This window comes from Hydra viridissima, unplaced genomic scaffold (genome assembly GCF_058129835.1).
Source record: "Hydra viridissima isolate aposymbiotic clone 2 unplaced genomic scaffold, HvirCarnegie_v1 scaffold_15, whole genome shotgun sequence".
NCBI lineage: Eukaryota > Metazoa > Cnidaria > Hydrozoa > Anthoathecata > Hydridae > Hydra > Hydra viridissima.
The window spans coordinates 8,686,699-8,704,963 of NW_028324314.1; the positions used below are offsets into that span (position 1 = coordinate 8,686,699).

An 18,265-nucleotide genomic window follows, 5' to 3' on the forward strand; every position below is an offset into this window, starting at 1 on the left:
TATATGGTTGTTTTTTATATTTATGCAATTCAATATATGTATAATGTATAAATTTAATGCATATTAGTACTTATGAATATATAGCGCTTCTTATAGTATACTTACCATGTGTACAAAATTGAGGTTTTGACACAGATAATGGACACATTCAAATAAAAAAATGTCAAATCAAAAAAAGTCATGGAAGCTTCGTAAGTATTTTATAGTTTTTGTTAAAAGTTTTACTTTCAACTATTACTATGCATAAATAATAAATATTAAGTTAAGTCTTTAGAATTGTCATGGAATGTTTTATATCTTGCACACATATTTACATTTTAACTTTTTAGTCACTATCTTCTTCAAAAGATATTTTGCCTAATCTAGCATTTTTTACAATATGGCTGCTAAGTTTTGTGATTATGCTATTTCTAAATCTTTTATCAACTTGCCATCCTAATGTAGCACTGTTATTTTTTGAGGGTTGTAATTGGTTTTAAGCAACGTTGTTTGTTTAACCTGTTGTGGATAATGAAAATGCCAAAATGTTGACTTGTTTTTTGTATAATTGGGGTTATTATTTGGACTGCACAACAATTGTACTGAAATTTTTTTGACTGGTTATAAGATTCAAGAAAAGGTCATGTGATAATATAAAACTTGCAATGGCTATTAAAATAAGCAACAACAAAATTTGTAAAGCTCTACTGATAATATTTTAAAGTTAGCATTTAAACATCTCTTTTTTTTTTTAGACAGAGCTAAATAAAATAATTATAATCAGTGCTATAAACAGTAAATGCTGGGTAAATAAAATCTCAAAATAAAATAGATTTTATAAATAGTTCAAAGAAAAATCTATCATTCTGCTACAATATACTAACTGTATTTTTGATTTCTGGTCTTGAGTAGTACAATCAAAGAACTTAATGTTAAAATAATTGTCTGACTTTTTAATATAAGGATACAACAATAAAATTTATACTGTAATTAAATAGTTAAAGAAAACCACAACCTCATAAACAATTTGATCAAAATCACTTTAAAAACTTTTATAGTAAAGTTTAATTTCCTTAGGTGTCAGTGTTATAATGTTCCTATAATATTTTTAATAAATATCAATTATACAGTCAAGTATTTGATAGTGTTATGACAATGTGGGTGTTTTGTCTTTATAGTGTTAGAAAAAACATTTCCAATAAGTTTTCATGCCAATTCAGTGAGTAACCCTAACACAGTCAATTAATGCAGTAATAAAATTTCATACCAAAACAACAAGAAAATTCACATACACTGTTTTATTTTTATTTTACACTGTATTCAATTAAGCATTAAACTACAATAAGCAATAATCTAAATTTTTTGAAGTTAAAAGAGGGAATTTTCTGTAATAAATGTGAGAAATTTATTTTATCTAGTATCTGTGCATTTCAATTTCCTAAAACATAAAATAAATATAAACAAAATTAGGTTTGCAATGGTGGTTTGCAATGTAAATTTCAGTACTGCTCTTTAATGTTTTGCTCCCTTTGTTAACTTTCAGTTCACAAAGCCTCACTTTTGAGTATTTTGTCCATGTGCTCTAAGTATGGCTAAATGGTTATTTAAAAACTTTATCAGTTTTTGTTATATATGTGGGGTTTTTGTGATTAAAAAACATTGTGTGTTATGTTAAATAAAATCTGCAATAAAACAAAAATACGTTATCAGCTAAGTTTATCTAATTTTTTATAGTCTATTTGGCCAATTTTTAAATATAATTCATATAGATCATATTGTGATAGAACTGCAGTTGATAATGAAAAACTGATACCAAATATGTTTTTAGCACCCAATAGCTCTTAAAATTCAGCTATATATATAATTTTTTGTCTGTGGTATTGACAAATGGAAAAGAAAAAAAATGCTGGAAAACACTGTAAAAATAGGTCCTATGCATTATTTTTAAATGATGCTTTTTTTCCTATTATAGATTTAAAATTAAAAAAGCTTTTTTTACTGAAAGCTACTTAGATGATGTTTTTCATTTGGTAGTGTTGAGTTGACCAATATTTAAGCTGGACATATAAATCAATATACATTCATCCAAACACTTGAATTGGCTATTCTTCTGAATTGCTCATTGATGAAAACAATTGATGGCATTGCCAGCATTTTGGAGCTTGTGTTCACACTGCAAAAAGTGTAAGAGCCTAGATGCTGGCATATGGCATTAGTTTTATAATTTAGCCTGCAATATTGCACGATTTAAACCCATAAGATAACATGATGGTTTAAAACTAGAACTGATTTGTGTTCATTTTAACTATAAGTTTTGTACAGCTATAGCTAAAAATTAATTTGCTAAACAGCAAATAACAATATTTTAATATTAATGCTCTAAAATGAGATTTATAATCCTGATTGGTATTTATTATGCCAAGAAGATACTTTGGGACAATACAGAAAAACTCATTTATTTGAAAAATTAGCTGTTTAGCCAAATAGTACTACTATTGCTTAATATAAGTGGTTTTTTTGTTCAAGCAAGTTGTCAAAATAAGAGTTGGTAAATAAGTTTTTTGATTAAATTTGATATTTAGCAATGTTAAGTTTATACAATCAAGCTAAACAAATGTTTAGCTGAATTGTTATCTTATAACAATGTGTGTTTGATTGAGAAAGTATATACTTATATTATACCAGCTAGAGATATAGTTTGGAAAAATGTTTAAACTCAGAGTACAAAGGCTCCCCATTCTTGGGGCAAACATGAAAGAAATAAAAAAATCTTTATCAGTTTCATCTAACTTAAAAATGATAATTTAAGCTTCAAAAGCTCATTTTTAATACTTTATTGTCTATTTGACCAAAAATGACAAATTAAAATTTTTGAGTTTCTTTTACAAGCAAAGTATGTTTTAAGATTTAAAAAAAAATATTATGTTTAAAAATAAATATTATTTTCCATAAAAATGATGTGTGGTACACAAGTAACAACCTAAAATCCATTGGCAATTCAAAATAATGTTACTCACCATACCATGACTGACAACTCATTCTTGATAAGACATTTCTTTACAGCTGAGACACTTCTTAATTTGTATTAAATGTTTAATGTAAAAAGTTACAATAAAATTCAATGGGACCAACAAAAACAGTAAAGTTATTGAAAGAAATGAAATAGATTTTAAACTTAAGAAAAAAAGATTTATGATCAAAGAAGTATTTTCAGGTATTAACCCTTGTCACTAAGTGAATTTACTTTATTAGTATGGTAAACTGGATGGTAAAGCTATATTTGAACTCAGGGAGAATGAAGTTGAAGAATCTATTGATGAGTTTGATATCTCTAATCTAGTAAATTTGAATTGGGAATATGTTCAAGGAGGAGGATGCAATTTAATCTTTAAATTTTCCTAAATCATATTTAAAAGCATGCTATAAATGAAATTGTAGCCTGCTTCTATGCTGTATTTTGTTTTCAGGTTATAAAGGCTTCATTTTTAGACATATGCTCTCATTCAATGCTTCTTTATAGGGAGGTATGAAGATGAAGTATGTTCCACAAATAAAATCATTAAAGGAAAATCAAATAATTTAATATGTAAAAAAAAAATTAAAAAGGCTAAAAGCCAGGGAATGTAAGGGATTTTACCTTCTCTACTCTTCATTTTCTTGAGTGACAAACTCAAGAAAATGAAGATCCTTTTTAATTTTCATAACCATCTTATTAATGCAAATAAAAGTATGAAGTAAAGTTTACACAAATATTTGTATTGAACCAAGTCAAATTTTTGCTTTAATAATATACCTGATTAGATTCTTGTAATATTTGTTGATCATGCATCTTTTGAAAAAAATAAAATTCTTTCTGATAGTTAACAGTTTAAAATGTGTTGTTTTGATGAAGATTAAAGCAACTGCAAAGTTACTTAAACTAAAAAGTCTCATACTTTAATTTGTCAATAAATGGACCAAATGCGCTCTGTTATATTTGCTCTATTAATGCTCTATTATATTTAAATACCAAAAGTTTTATATTGATTAATTTTGAAAAAAAAAAAACAAAACAGAAAAGCTTTCTAAAAGTTATTACAATACTTTTATGTTTCTCTAGCTGTTTAAGAATTATTTATTTTGAAATTTTTCTTTTATTTTTGGGGGGGGGGTTTGAGGGGGGTAGAAAGGACTAATACCACAATTTCTAAGAGATATTGCCCCAAGTAAGGAGAATTACTCAGCATTAAACAAAATTTTACAAATAGAATGTATACCTATGATGTTGAGGATAATTACAGTTTAATCTGTTGTAATTAAAATTTGTGAGAAATTTCTCAAGTTTTTAATTATGCAATATAGTAAACTTTAGTTGATTTTTAACTTTGATGAATGTTATTTTAGAGGAGTTTGTTGCTCACAGTGCAAATGTGACATGTTTGGCAATGGGACCAGCATCAGGGCGTGTTATGGTTACTGGCGGTGAAGACAAAAAAGTTAACATGTGGGCTGTTGGAAAACCTAATGTTATACTTGTGAGTTAAGTTGCTTAGTTTTTTTTTTTTTTTTTTAGCCTGAAAAATAAAAACCAAAAAAAAAAGGTAGCAAAACAATGTGTATTACCACAAAAAAAAAAAAAAAAAATTATAAACAGTTATTAACTTTAATAGTCAATCTAATTTTCTTAAAAAATCAAAAGAAAAAGAATATGTCAATGGAATAAAATAGTTACATAAAAAGTTCTAAATTATTTTGAATTTTATTGAAAAATCTGCTTTTTAATCTTTCTTTTTTCCAGAGTTTATCTGGCCATACTTCTACAGTTGAATGCGTTCAGTTTAACAATTCTGAAGAGCTTGTTTGTGCTGGATCTCAATCAGGATCCCTTAAAATTTGGGATTTGGAAGCTGCAAAAAGTAAGTAGAAATTTGATAGAATCAATTTCTACAAGTAACATCCCTCATCTTCTACAAACTGTTCTTACTATGCAAGCAAATACCTTGATTTGTACCAATTATTGATTTTACACTCAGAATGCTTAAGCATTTCTGTTTTTTGTAAATTTAATTACAAATCATTGGGCTGTCTATTTAAGACATCAATCTTTTTGGATATGGTGATACACCTTAGATGAGATTTATCACCACATCCACCATATTCACCCTATCTAGTGCCTTTTACTATGGTCCTTGCAAAATTATTTGAATGGTAAAAAATTAGGCCGTTGCTACTTGAAGCGCAATGTGCTCTATGCAGCCATATACTACTCGGAGCGCAATACTTTGTACGCATGCGCTTAATTAATTTTTTTTAAATCTTGTTGATGTTAACCCTATCCCCATCCCTTTCCCTATCATTATCCCTATCCCTATCCCTAACCCTAACCGCCTATCTAACCAGCTTTATTGTATATAAATCGTTTATTGTATATTAATCGTTTAAATTATTAAATATAAATCGCACTGTTATAATAAAGTAATTGCGTGTGTGTGTACAATATTGCGCTCTGAGCAGCTTATGGCTGTATAGAGAGCATTGCGCTCTACGAAGACACTTCGAAAAAAATTATTAACAAGTAAATAAAAACTTGGAAAAGTTTTTTGCTGTTTAGGATATTAAACTCTATGAGCAAATAGTTGTGTGCCTGAAAGATGGCAAAAAACCATCAATTAAAATGGACAATCTGTTATTGAATAAATTTTTTGTTTTGTATGAATATTAAAATTAAGATTTTTGCTAGTGTTTATTAATAAGGAAAAAAATACAATCCCTTATTAGTCAACCTAATAATTGTTCTCATGTAATGTTCCTCCGTTATTTAAAACTCAAATGAAACCTTTTCCCCTTTTCTCCCTCAGAAAGCAAGGAAATCAAATAATCAGAGCTATCATCAGTTGATTTTTGACTAAAATATCATAATTCAATCCAAAAAAAAATTATAATATAACAAAACAGATTATCCAAGAATTGACTTGTTTTGTCAGAATTATTTGTTTATTTAATATACAGGAATATTTGAAGGTTCCTTATTAGGATTAATTATTTTGTATTCATTTATATATTTGCAAGGTTAAAATAAATTATTCATAAAATTTAAGCAATTTTCATCTGAAAACTAAAAAAAGTCACTAATTTTGAAAGAATGTTACTCCCTTATTTGATAGATAAAGATAATAATAATAGAAGATAAAAGTAATATTTTAAATAATTTTTTTTTTAAATACATCAATGTTGCCCCATGTTGATTGAGATATACAATATTATAGTCCAGTTTTCCACAGTAATAAATCACAGTAAACATTTTAGATACATGTAGCTGGGCGCACTTGAATTTTCAAGATGCTTGGGATCACTTGAAAATTTAAGTGCACTGATATATTGAAAGTTATGTCAATCTATAGAAACTCCATATTTATGGGTTGAATATGACTTTAAAAGTCAAATGTTCTTTTTGATTATTACTTTCATCATCTAACCATTTCCAGGGGCTCTTTTATGAGCAGATTCATTTTTAGCATTTCCAGTTATCTTCACATTAAATTAATTTACATAATTTTCTCTTACTTAAAATGAACCACCATGAACATTTTCTGTCAGGTCTTTTTTTTTCTTCGTCATTTTTTGTCAGGTTTTTTTTGTCCAAATAAAACTTATTTTTCTCCTCTCTTAGCTTATTGCTCACTTTATTTAATGGTCTGAAATGATAAAAATATAAAATCTTTGTTTAAATATAGCTTAAATAAGCTTTTATAAGGTTATGTTGAAAAAATTGATATTATATATTAATAAGGTCATGTTGAAAAAATTGATATTACATATTAATAAGGTCATGTCGAAAAAAATTTATGTCATATATTAATAAGGTTATGCTGAAAAAGTCGATAATGCTGAAAAAGTTGATAATGTTTATAAATAAGATGATGTTGAAAAAATTAATATTTTATATTAGTAAGGTCATGTCAAAAAAATTGATATATGTTAATAAAGGTCATGTTGAAAATAATTCCTTAAATTGGATTTTTTTTTTTTTTTTTTTTTTTGTGAAGCAAACAGCTGTTAATTTAATCTTGTCAATGCAGCCTTACTATTAATTTTTTGTATTATTACCCTCTAGAACTGCAATTTTTCAACTCTAATTGATATTTCCAGTTTGAATGCTTTAAGAACAATTTTATCTTTGCTATTATAGTTGTGCGCACACTCTCTGGACATAAAGCAAATATCAAGTGCTTGGATTTCCATCCGTATGGCGAGTTTGTTGCTTCAGGATCTTTAGATACAACTGTTCGTGTAAGTTAATGGTGATAAGTCAACTTTTTATTCTTAATTTTCTTTGGAAAACTGATGAGTAATTTTATGAAAACCTTATTTACAAATTCACTTTTTAAAAAGTTAAAAAAAAACAAATAATGTAGATTGAGCCATTTTTCCCTGTGACATTTTTGCCTGTTAAGATATTTAATACATTTAATTTTAACTACACATGTAATGGAAAAAAATGGTGAACAAATTGTTTTATTTAATTAGAAACTAAAGAATCTTTAAATGTTAAAGTATTATTTTAATGTGACTGTTTATGTTACCCTAAAGGTAAGGATTAAGATAAGGATAAAGGTTTAAAATAATTGAAAATATTTAATATTGAATTGCTTTTTTATGTTTAAAATCAAATTGCTATTTATTGTTTAAAGTTTATTTTACTTTAATTGAATCTACAATCATTAAATTTTGTACTCAAAATTCAAGGATCGTATATCTAATTTTGACTTTACACAGAAACAATCAAAGTTGTTTCAATTGAAATGGTTTTCTAAATGAAATTCTTAACTGCTCTTTTTTTGTGTTTTAAGGACATTTTCAAACAAGTGTATTAAAAATGTAAAAACATAGTGAACCTTGTATTGAAGAGATTGAGCCATTAAGTCAAATTATCACTGCAATTGTTTTTGTGGTGTGCAGAAAATTTAAGTGATCATGTGTTATTAATAATTTTTTTTTTTTAATCTTTTGCACATATCCTTGAAAAAAGGATCATTAATATTATTATTAAAATATAATCAAATACTGTTTTCAAAATCTTTTATCTTAAATTGAAATTTTTATTACTTATTCTAAATACTTATATATATTTATCATTGTAATTAAATTTTTGAAATAAATTTTAAGTAATTCTTTATAGTTGTGGGATGTGCGTAGAAAAGGATGTATTGTCAGTTACAAGGTAACTAAAATTTAACAGGAAATCTCTACAAAAAAAAAGTGATATAGTAGTTATACAAATCTTTTGCAAATATTTGCATGTTTACATTTTTTGTTGCTTTTTTAAGTAATTTTTTAGATAATGTATAAAAATTGGAGGGTTTTTTTTTTTGGATAAAATATTCCTTGTAATAATAGTAATCTCCTGTGAAAGTTTTAATTCAATAAAACTAAAAAGTTTTTATCAAAGTAAAACTGAGAAACTTACCAACATTTCTTTTGTATATAAATTGTGAGTTTTGTATATCACTGTGATGTTTAATATTATGTCATTTTAATAAATTATATTGAATCTTTTTTTTTTTAAAGGTTTTAAAAAATTTAGCTTTCTTTTTAAATAGGCATTACAGTTGTTGATTGGTTTATTTCTAGGGCCATACTAATGCGATTAATCACTTGAAATTCAGTCCTGATGGTAGATGGGTTATATCTGCTGGTGAAGATGGAATGGTGAAAGTAAGTTTATTAGAATATTTTTTTGTTACAATATTTTATGTTAAAAGTTTATTTATTAGTTTTGATTAAAATGAATATTTATCCTTGTTTCTTAGCTGTGGGATTTAAATGCTGGTAAGCTACTAGCTGATTTTATCCTGCACACCGGACCTGTAAACTGTGTTGAATTCCACCCAAGAGAATTCTTAGTAGCTACTGGATCATCTGATAGGTTAAAAAATATACTTTATCTTATAATTTGATAATGATAATAGAATTAATGTTTTAACATTAACAATAATATTAATATAATTTATTTGCACCACGAATTTAAATTGCAGCTTGATCTTGCTTACATTAATAAAGTTTTCTTTTCATTAGTCAGTCACTGTTCATATTTAATAATGAATATAATTTTTTTTATTTTTTATTTTTTGTACTAACTATTATTTTTCTTTATCTTTTGAAATTCATTATGTCAAACTGCATGTTAATTGAGCTGCTTTTGTTTTTTTTTTTAGAACTGTGAAATTTTGGGACTTAGAAACATTTGGTTTAGTTTCATCTACTGATGTGGAAGCAAGTGCTGTTAGGTTGAATGCTACTGAAGATATAATTTTAATTTTCTTTTTTTTTTCTCTTTTTGTTGTAATTTTGTTTAAACTTTTGTTTTGTTATTTAATATTTAGGACAATTTGTTTTCATCCAGAAGGTTTGTGCCTTTTCAGTGGAGGAGTAGATTCTCTTAGGGTACTGTTCATTTAAATTTTGTTTCATTTAAAAATTTTGCTTCTTAATTCAAACTATTTAGAAAAAAAACATTTATGTTGTTTTGTTTAGGCATATGGTTGGGAACCATGTTATTGCTATGATGCTCAAACATTGGCATGGGGCAAGGTTGCTGGTATGGCTTTCTCTAGCAATCAACTGGTAAGTGTTACTGTTGATATTTTGTCTTTTTCATGTGTCTAAAGAGTTTTTTTACATATTGCTATTGTACTTGCTGGCTAGTAAAAATCTTATTAAATTAGAATTTGTTTGTTTTTTCTGTTAAAACCGATGTTAAATTAAAAAATTAAAAGTTAAAAAAAAGTAGCTTGCAAATAAATACTGTTAAGTAAATCGGTTAAGTCAAAAAACTTAAAATTCTGGAAATAAGTTGTAATCTTTTTTTATTTAATGATAAATGGTTAAAATCTTACGATTAAGATTTTACAGGGTTTCAACAGGGTTTTGAGATTTTAGAAAACGATTATTTCAATTTTGATAACTTTGTTCTGCATAATAATAAGAGAGTAAATAATGAATATACCAGAAATTATTATTGCAATGGGATGGGGAAAATCCATCATGAATATAGAAAAGTGTCTAAACTTTACATGGAAAGTTTATGCTATCATTGATTATCTGACACCATTTCTAAAGTTGAAGGGAGGAAAATGCAGACTTTGTTTCCAGCCTGAGCAGTTCAGCAAGTTCACACTAATTTTAGCCCTCTGTGGAAGTCAGGAAGACATAGAAGAGATCTTTTAACTATCTGATTTAGATTTAAATATCAATGTCTAAATATTAAAACTAATAATGCCTGGAGTATCTAAATCTTAAATAAATTATTAAATATCTCCTGTTCATCAAAGATGCCAAAAGAAATATTAAAAAAATGAAAGTTGCAATTAAGTCTTGTATTTTGCTTTGAAATTATAAACATTAAAGTGTTAGTAAATAATGAAGCTTATGTTGTCATTTTGTTATTGTTTAATTCTTCAGTTTGATAAAGGACAGAATGCAAATGAGTTAATTTGAAGGATAAATGAAGTATACCCTGATGCCTCCATAAATACATCCATTGGTTATGACTGTTTTGCAAAGTTCACTGCTGGAGATCAAAGTCTATAAAATGAGCCATTGTTAACTATCCTGTGTTTAATGACATGATGAACTATGTGCCTTATGTAGCTTCTCATCAGACCACTTAAGTTAATAAGCAAACTCATATTCTTCCAAACCACCAATGTCAACCGTCTTCTTGTGATAGAAATAGTGAGAAATCTGGACAGATAATTCCTCATTAAATTTCAGAGAGGAACAAATTTCAGTAAGCCACTACTTGCATATTGCTGCTCTTGCTGCACAAGAAAGATCCTTTATCAGCATTCTCACTTCAGATGAGTAAATTCTTTGGGATAATCAACAGTAAGTGTACACTTGCTGTTGATGGTGTAAAGCTGGACTCAGATGAACCATTGCAAATGTTGCCCAAACTGAATATCATCCACCCAAGCTTCTCTTGTGTAGTTTGTGGGCCAGATTTGGAATAGTTTAATATGGGCAATAAGAAGAACACAAACGAATACTGCTGAGGTTCACTGTTCTCAGCACCAATATGTCCATGAATCTCTCTTAAAATCTCACCCAGCACCCAGCTAAAATGAAGGAAGGAATTTCTTAATAAACATGATCTGAAACAGAAGATTTACAGATTTTTCAGCTCCCAGAAAGAGGCACTGATTTCTTTAAGGATTGATGGTAGAAGGTCATTGATTTTGATGACAATTATTTTGAGTAATAAATCCATTTGTATTTAGCAATGATATGCATTTTATCTATGGGTGATTTTAAGATCTAATAGTAAAAGTGTTCTGTCTTAACACAGTTTTAGATATTACTTTTATGTTTAATCTGACACAACTTTGATACAAATTTATCTTTTAAAATCTTAATGAATTTAAGCATTTAATTTTTCTTGTCAACACAATCTACCATATGCAAAAACTTATGTATAACTTTGATTGCATGGCTTTAACTTTCAAAGAATTCTTATTTGAAGAAATGGGTATAATAATTGATAATAATGGAAATATTAGTATTCTTGTTGGTTTGATTGAAAACATAGAGCAGGAACTTCTAACAGCTATGGTTAAGCACTTGATGATTTGATAACAAAATCATGAGGTTTGCCCCATTAGACCTGTTAAAAGTTCAATCAACTTTACTACATAGCAGAACGTCTCATTCTTGTTTCCTTTTATTGTTTAAATTCTTTTTTAGATCTGTGCTTCTTTTCAATCAACAAATGTGTCTGTTTTATCATTTAGATTCTTTTTTTAGATCGGTGCTTCTTTTCAATCAACAAATGTGTCTGTTTGGGTTGCAAATATGGTGGTTAGAATTTTTTTTTAAATCATATATTTGTTTTTTAAACAAAAAATAAATTAACCAAAATGAGTTGGTAAAATCATCCAGTTTACTAATTTTGTTTTCCTTATTATTTAGGATTTGGAGGATATTATATCTAGAAGTGCCAATCAATCATCTTTTGAGAAGGTTGAATTTGTGAGTTTCCTTAATTTTTGTGTTGTTTTAAATCTTTATTTTATAACTTGATCAGTAATTTTTGTAATATTTTATAATATCAGTAATTTTTGTAATAATCAGTAATTTTTGTAATAATTTGTAATCAGTAATTTTTATAACTTGATCAGTAATAGTTAACAAACACATACGAAAAAAATATTTTAAACTTTTAGTCTATGAGCTCTATGCCTTTTTTTAGACCACAAATTACATATCTACAACTAAAAATTTATATAATATGACAACATTTTAATTATGATAGAACATACTAATTCACAAACTACTGTAGATTAATTACACCCATCTAAAAAAATTACAGGCCTTGATGATATGTTAACAAGTATTTTCTTTGGCAAACTTCATTACACTTTAGTTACACTACAAGGTAAATGTACCAAAAAATTTTATAGTTAAATCTATTTCATACTTTCATCTTGGAATCAATTTGCTTGGTTTATGAAAAGCTTTTTCATTATTTTTAAGTTTTACTTTAGAATGCCATTTAAGTGGTGTGTTCCAAATTTTATGTGGTGTGTTCCAAATTTTATGTCAAATTGTTTAGGGATGAAAGAAAATATTAAGCAAAGAAAAAATAGAAAAACAGTAGAATAGTGCCATAATAAGGGCAAATTTAATGGTGATTAATACCAGAGTCTGTTTGATATCAATAGCCTCCAGACTAATCTGCATTTGTTTTAAAACAAAGGTCTAACAAGCCTCCTTTGATTGTTAATATTTCATTCTGGTGTTTTACCTGTCAACTGTTTTTACAATGGCCATTTATTATTCAACTGCTAATATTTTTAGTTGGTAAAAAGATTTTATTTCATTTATGGATTTTAGTGGCAAATTTTATGTTTATATTCTTAAACTAATTATACTTTGCTTGTAAATTATTCTGTTTTTTTTTTTTTAACTGCAATTTCAATATATATATGCATATGTTTACATCTGTGTTTTTTTTTGTACACACCCCTTTTTGCACACATTTGGACAAGCTTACCTACATAATATATATGCAGACATAAATGTATGAGTCAATTCCTGAAAATATATTTATATTTAGAAAGAAAAGGAATCAGTAAAATATGTGGAGTCAGTACCAGATAAAAAACAAAGGTATTTTAGTATTTCACTTTGATTTTTTTGATTTATTGATAAATAGATAATTTGATCAGAAAAACTAAAGAAACTCTTATGGATAAAAAAATTAAACTCACTAAAATATTAAAAACTTTATAATTCATAATTATTCTTAACATTTCTTTATTATTTTATAATTTACTAAACATACATTCTAGTCCTCAAAGAAAGTCATTTAATACAAGACCCAAAACTGCATCCACAAAACCAAAGCCATCGTAAGTCACAATTTTCCCAATTTTTTAGAAAATTTGTTGATTATTTTTATCTTAAACAACTTTAAAGTATATACGTCTCACTTAGTCATTCATGTTTTGCTTAGTCATTTAATTCATTGGTTTAATCTCACAGTTTTAACAAGTATAACCAACTGCAACAAGAGTTGCAATAGTAATTAAAGATAATCTAAATGTATAATTAACTTAAATGTAAAAATATTTTCATTTTTAATAATTTAAAATTGAGGGAGGTTAGTTTAGAAAATGAAATTTCACCTTTGAAAATTATGACTTTGAGATTTCAAGTCACTTATTTGAGACTGCAAGAGTTGTTTTTTGTTGTTGTTCTTACTGGAGTTATTGAGAGATATTGTTAAATATTCAAAATGATCATTCTCTGTTATTCACTCATTCAATATGGTTTATAAAACATCGAAGTTCCTTTTTACTTCTTAAAATAATTTTATAATGTTTTATGTAGTTTACAAAATATTGTGTTTATCATGTTGTAAAATATTACATGAAGTTACTTACATAATGCATATGTAATACAAATTTGGAAAAAAAGAAAAAGGTGTTTTTTTAACGAAGTTCACAGTTTGAAAACCATTTAAAAGTAAAAGTACTGATGACTATGTTAAATGATTTAAAAAGGCTTGATTCATGACATATTTAGCTCTTCTGCCTCTCTACTTTTTTTTTTTTTTTTAGAAAAGACTCACAAGTTCTCCCTGATTCTGTTGTGCAAAAAATTAATGACCCAACTATAAATTATGAAGCAGTTTTCAATCCACAAAGTGCTCTCAGTAAGTTTGTGTTTACAATAGGTCAAAAAGCTCTATCCAATTTTTTATATTTGGTTGCTTTTTAACTTTAAATTTTGTTTCAATCCTGTTGTATTTCTATATGTGCTATAGTGGAGATTAGCGTAGCACACAGTAGCAGAGATTAGTGTAGTACACTTTAATTTCATTTGTCTCGTTCATTTCAAACTACTACTTGCTTAGATCCCTGACTTGTTTTCTCCACTTTTCATTCTATTCTTTTTAGCCCTACCATCTATAGTAAAGAATAGTTTTTGAAAATCATTTACTTAAATAGAAACTTTCATGATTTATTTAATGCATTGAGATATATACAAAAAAAATAGTGTCTTGCTGTGTACTTTTGACATGTTAGCAGGATAATTTCCAGCAATTTACAAATTGTGTAAATTGTTGTTTCTGTCTTCTAAACAATGAGATTTTATTAAGCAGTATATTAAATAGGTATACTGCTATTAAATCTTAAAATTGTCTATTTTTTGACCAACTCAAGATACCAAAAATCTGGTACTCACAGGAAAATGCATAGATTTAAACAAGAAATTAAATTTCTCAATAAAACATTTTTAACCAGGGTAAAACATTATAACCAGGGCAAAAACGTTTAATATATCAAATACTTTAGTTCTATTTGTCTTGCTGTGTACTATTTCAATGTGTACTATTCCCCCAAGCTTTTTTCTTGTATGAAACTAAAATGGTTAAAACTTTGATAGGTCGGTCACCAAAACCTAATAGAAAAAATGTTCAACCTTTTACTGTACCTAATGAGGATCAGCAACCTTCAGGTTTGATTTCTTTTATTATGGTTTTTTTTTTATATTTTGATGTACTTTTATGTTGCCAAAACTATTGCTAAATTCTTCTGCTATAATTAACCTTTTTTTTTTTTTTTACTGCTTTCAATGCATCTACAATATTTTTTACTTTGGTATTTTATCTTTTTAATTGTTTTAGGGCAAATAGAAACAAGAATTGAGGTAAGTTTCTCTTGCTGGAGTTATTTGTGATTGATTTTTTAGGAATTGAATGATTTAAAGTTGCAGTTTTGAAAGATAATCTTTAATATGCAAATGTCTGAAAAGTTCCAATTACTATTTGTGTTATTTCAGTCTTCAGGTAAATCTTTTGAAAGGCTGCCACCAGCAAATAAACAATCAGTTCCCTCTGTTACTCCAGTACAAGTGCCTCCAAAACAACCTGTTTCTTACATGCCTATAAATCGTCATCAACCTATTATAGAATCATCCCAACAGACTTACATTGTTCCGAATAAAGAACAAAGCTCTTCAAATGCTCAGCCCCAAAATTATTACGCACAGCAACCTTCTAATGATTATCCTATCCAGTACCAACAGCAACCACGTGTTTCCCAGCCTGTGCGCAAGCAATCTGTTCCTCAACAAGCTCCTGCATTAGTAAAAGAAATGGATGGATTGAACTTGGACCATTTTTCACAGGTTTTTTCCCCTACTATTATAAAAATATGTGAAATATTTCTCTCTGGCTTTGTTTAATTTGTAATAATCTTAATTTATAATAATGTGAGTAATTATTTTCTAGAACTTCTATTGTTTTGTAGATAAAAGTTGTTTAATATAAAATTTTAATTAGATGATAGAAGATATTTTTTATATTTTAAGATTGAAGAAAGTGCAAAAATGATGAAAAATGATGAAGATAATGTTTTAAGCATACTAGAGCGAAGTGAGATTGCAGAATTTTATCCTCATTTTATAAAAATTCATGTTTGTTTTTTGAACTCTAATAAAATCAGGTTACTACTTTGTGTTGGTGTTGCATGTTCTACATAAAAAACCTGATTCATTTTCCTTTATATTCTTAAAGGTCATACTTCATTATGCCAAATATTGCAAGCAAGGTTGCAGAACTTAATGCTCATCAGTCGATTATGGACAGATGGGGATATCAAGGTCATTTTAATAAAATTTTTTTTTTAACTAGATAGTTTAGTTAAGTTCATTTTATTGAACAGAAACAAAGGTGAAGATTTTTTTCAAATATGAAAACTTCAAATAACTTGAAGATTTTTTGAATTTTGACTCACCAGTTGTTAACTTGAATTTTCAAGTTATCAACTGGTGAGCAGTCCTGAAGATAACAATAAAAGTTTCGTTATTCTCTCAAATGATGACTTTAGTGATTATCATTATGATTATGATGTTTTACTTTATCATTAGGCTGCAGTAGAGACTGCTGGAAATATGTCTGACCAATCAGTATTTGTTGATTTAATGAATGTTCTTGCATTGAAGCAGTATGTTTTTTTTTTTGTTTGTTTGTTTGTTTGTTTTAGTGACGTCCCAAATAAAGAAGTTTAAATTTCATGTGAATGTCTTTTTTTTGTGCCTTCCGAACCCTTAACTTGTAAATGAGAATCGTGAGACAGCTGATGAAAAAAAATTCTTTTTAGGGCTCTCTGGAATTTGGATTTGTGTGGTGTTGTTCTACCTTTAATAAGAAAGTTATTCTCAAGCAATTACGAATGGTACTTGTTTTTATTTTAATTGTAAATTGCATTTTAACTGAAAAAATGAACATGTGAAAAACTCTGATGATATTTTTATAGCTACATCCAGACAGCGAGCTCTTCTCTTAAGCTTATACTCAACAACTTTTCACAGCTGATCAAGAGCACCTTAAGTACTCCTCCGGGCGCATTGGGTGTTGATCTTTCAAGAGAAGAAAGGTTACATCTCGTTGCATTTTATTTTCTTATTAATGTTATGAATGTACCTCCCTAAGAACTATCGTGTAAATTTTTATAATTTTTATTCACTTAGTTTTTGCTTATTTTTCTAAACTGATTGTTTGTTGTAAGTTGCGTTTTTTAATTTTTTGATGGCTTGATATACATTGATATAATTTACCTCAAAGTTGACTCCTATTAGGTACAACAAGTGCGATAAATGCTACAAACAACTACAACTCATTAAAAATGTTGTCAATGAAAGAACAGCAACATCGGGTCGCATCGGTGTAATATGTCGAGAACTATCTATCGCGTTGCGTATCATTGACTTGTGATATTACTACACTGGGTGTTGCTTGCGAAATACAACTGCGGTGTTGCAATCACATTGGTTCATTGCGTTTAAATAGTTCTACACCGGAGGTTGAACCCTCGATTGTTGTAGTACACGAAGAGCACAAACAGCTCCAAGGAATGTGCTATCGCACGGTTCGACTACTGCTAATCCATATAGAATTTTGGATTTAGTGGATTTATCGAATAAGATTTTTCATCGTCGGCTCAACTGACAATCCTAATGTATTTTTACACAGTTCTGGATTTTTTTACCTGATTTATTTACATTTTTCACGGCTCGGATTTATCGTTACTTTTTCCCAACAGCCATTGCGATAGTTCAGTTTAGCATTTTATTCAGAAGCATTTTTTGTCAAATTTTGAAATGACATATTATATATTAAATTATCGAAATGTCCTTTTATGTATTTGCTTGTTGTTTTTTTAAAATTACTTTGATCTACAAAATCTGTAACAAATAAAATTTAAAACCATGCGACCAAAACCTTTTTTTTTTTTTTATCGTATTAAGATAGGCTCGTGTCCTGCTCAACTAAAGAATTTTGCTCGATTTCGTTAAAATTTGAATTAAAAAGAAAAATGCACATGATAATTAAGTCTTTGTTCTTTAAAACGTGATTGCGAGGTTTTCATTTTTAAAAAGCGTGATAGTGAGAAGTTATAATAACATAAGAATCGACGGCTTAAAGTCAAACAACACTATGTAACTATATCAACATAGTTGTAACGCTCTAGATAATTTAAAGCTTTTGACATATTTATTTATTTATTTTATTTTTTTTATCCTCAAAAATAGTTAGTAGCAGCAACTGCCTTATTCACTTAACTCTTTTTTTGAGGATATCAGAGGACATCTCAAAAAACGAGTTTTAAAGATAGTAGTGTTAGCTATTAAGTCGTCGAAATGTGTTCTTAGCATTTAGTGTTATAGAAAAAATGTTTGAGATATAAAAAGTGGATAAGATGTTTTTCTTTGTCATGAAATTGTTAATATATTCGATAAA

The 18,265-nt window shown here is 27.5% G+C and overlaps 1 protein-coding gene across 2 annotated transcripts; it reads left to right on the forward strand.

The window, feature by feature from the left end:
• Window positions 1-46: 46 nt before the first annotated feature.
• Window positions 47-17,745, forward strand: LOC149878524 (katanin p80 WD40 repeat-containing subunit B1-like). Of its 2 annotated transcripts, XM_090072467.1 has the most exons (24): window positions 47-191; window positions 4,363-4,493; window positions 4,757-4,874; window positions 7,148-7,248; window positions 8,138-8,179; window positions 8,590-8,673; window positions 8,769-8,884; window positions 9,174-9,245; window positions 9,342-9,402; window positions 9,493-9,582; window positions 11,761-11,814; window positions 11,926-11,985; window positions 13,073-13,125; window positions 13,308-13,367; window positions 14,079-14,173; window positions 14,908-14,979; window positions 15,149-15,171; window positions 15,304-15,651; window positions 15,835-15,898; window positions 16,040-16,125; window positions 16,393-16,469; window positions 16,626-16,700; window positions 16,782-16,901; window positions 17,104-17,745. In XM_090072467.1, the coding sequence occupies exons 1-24, from the start codon at window positions 161-163 to the stop codon at window positions 17,237-17,239; spliced, it is 2,169 nt and encodes a 722-aa protein (XP_089928593.1). In that variant the 5' UTR covers window positions 47-160; the 3' UTR covers window positions 17,240-17,745. The 2 variants fall into 2 exon arrangements, with proteins under 2 accessions (XP_089928593.1, XP_089928594.1); XM_090072468.1 differs by lacking the exon at window positions 13,308-13,367.
• Window positions 17,746-18,265: the final 520 nt, after the last annotated feature.

Coding starts and splice junctions, on each gene's coding strand:
- LOC149878524 (XM_090072467.1), top strand. CDS start 161: ATGTCAAATCAAAAAAAGTCATGGAAGCTTC. Junction 13,126..13,307: donor GTACCAGATAAAAAACAAAG/GTATTTTAGTAT, acceptor CATACATTCTAG/TCCTCAAAGAAAGTCATTTA. Junction 15,652..15,834: donor ACTTGGACCATTTTTCACAG/GTTTTTTCCCCT, acceptor TTATATTTTAAG/ATTGAAGAAAGTGCAAAAAT.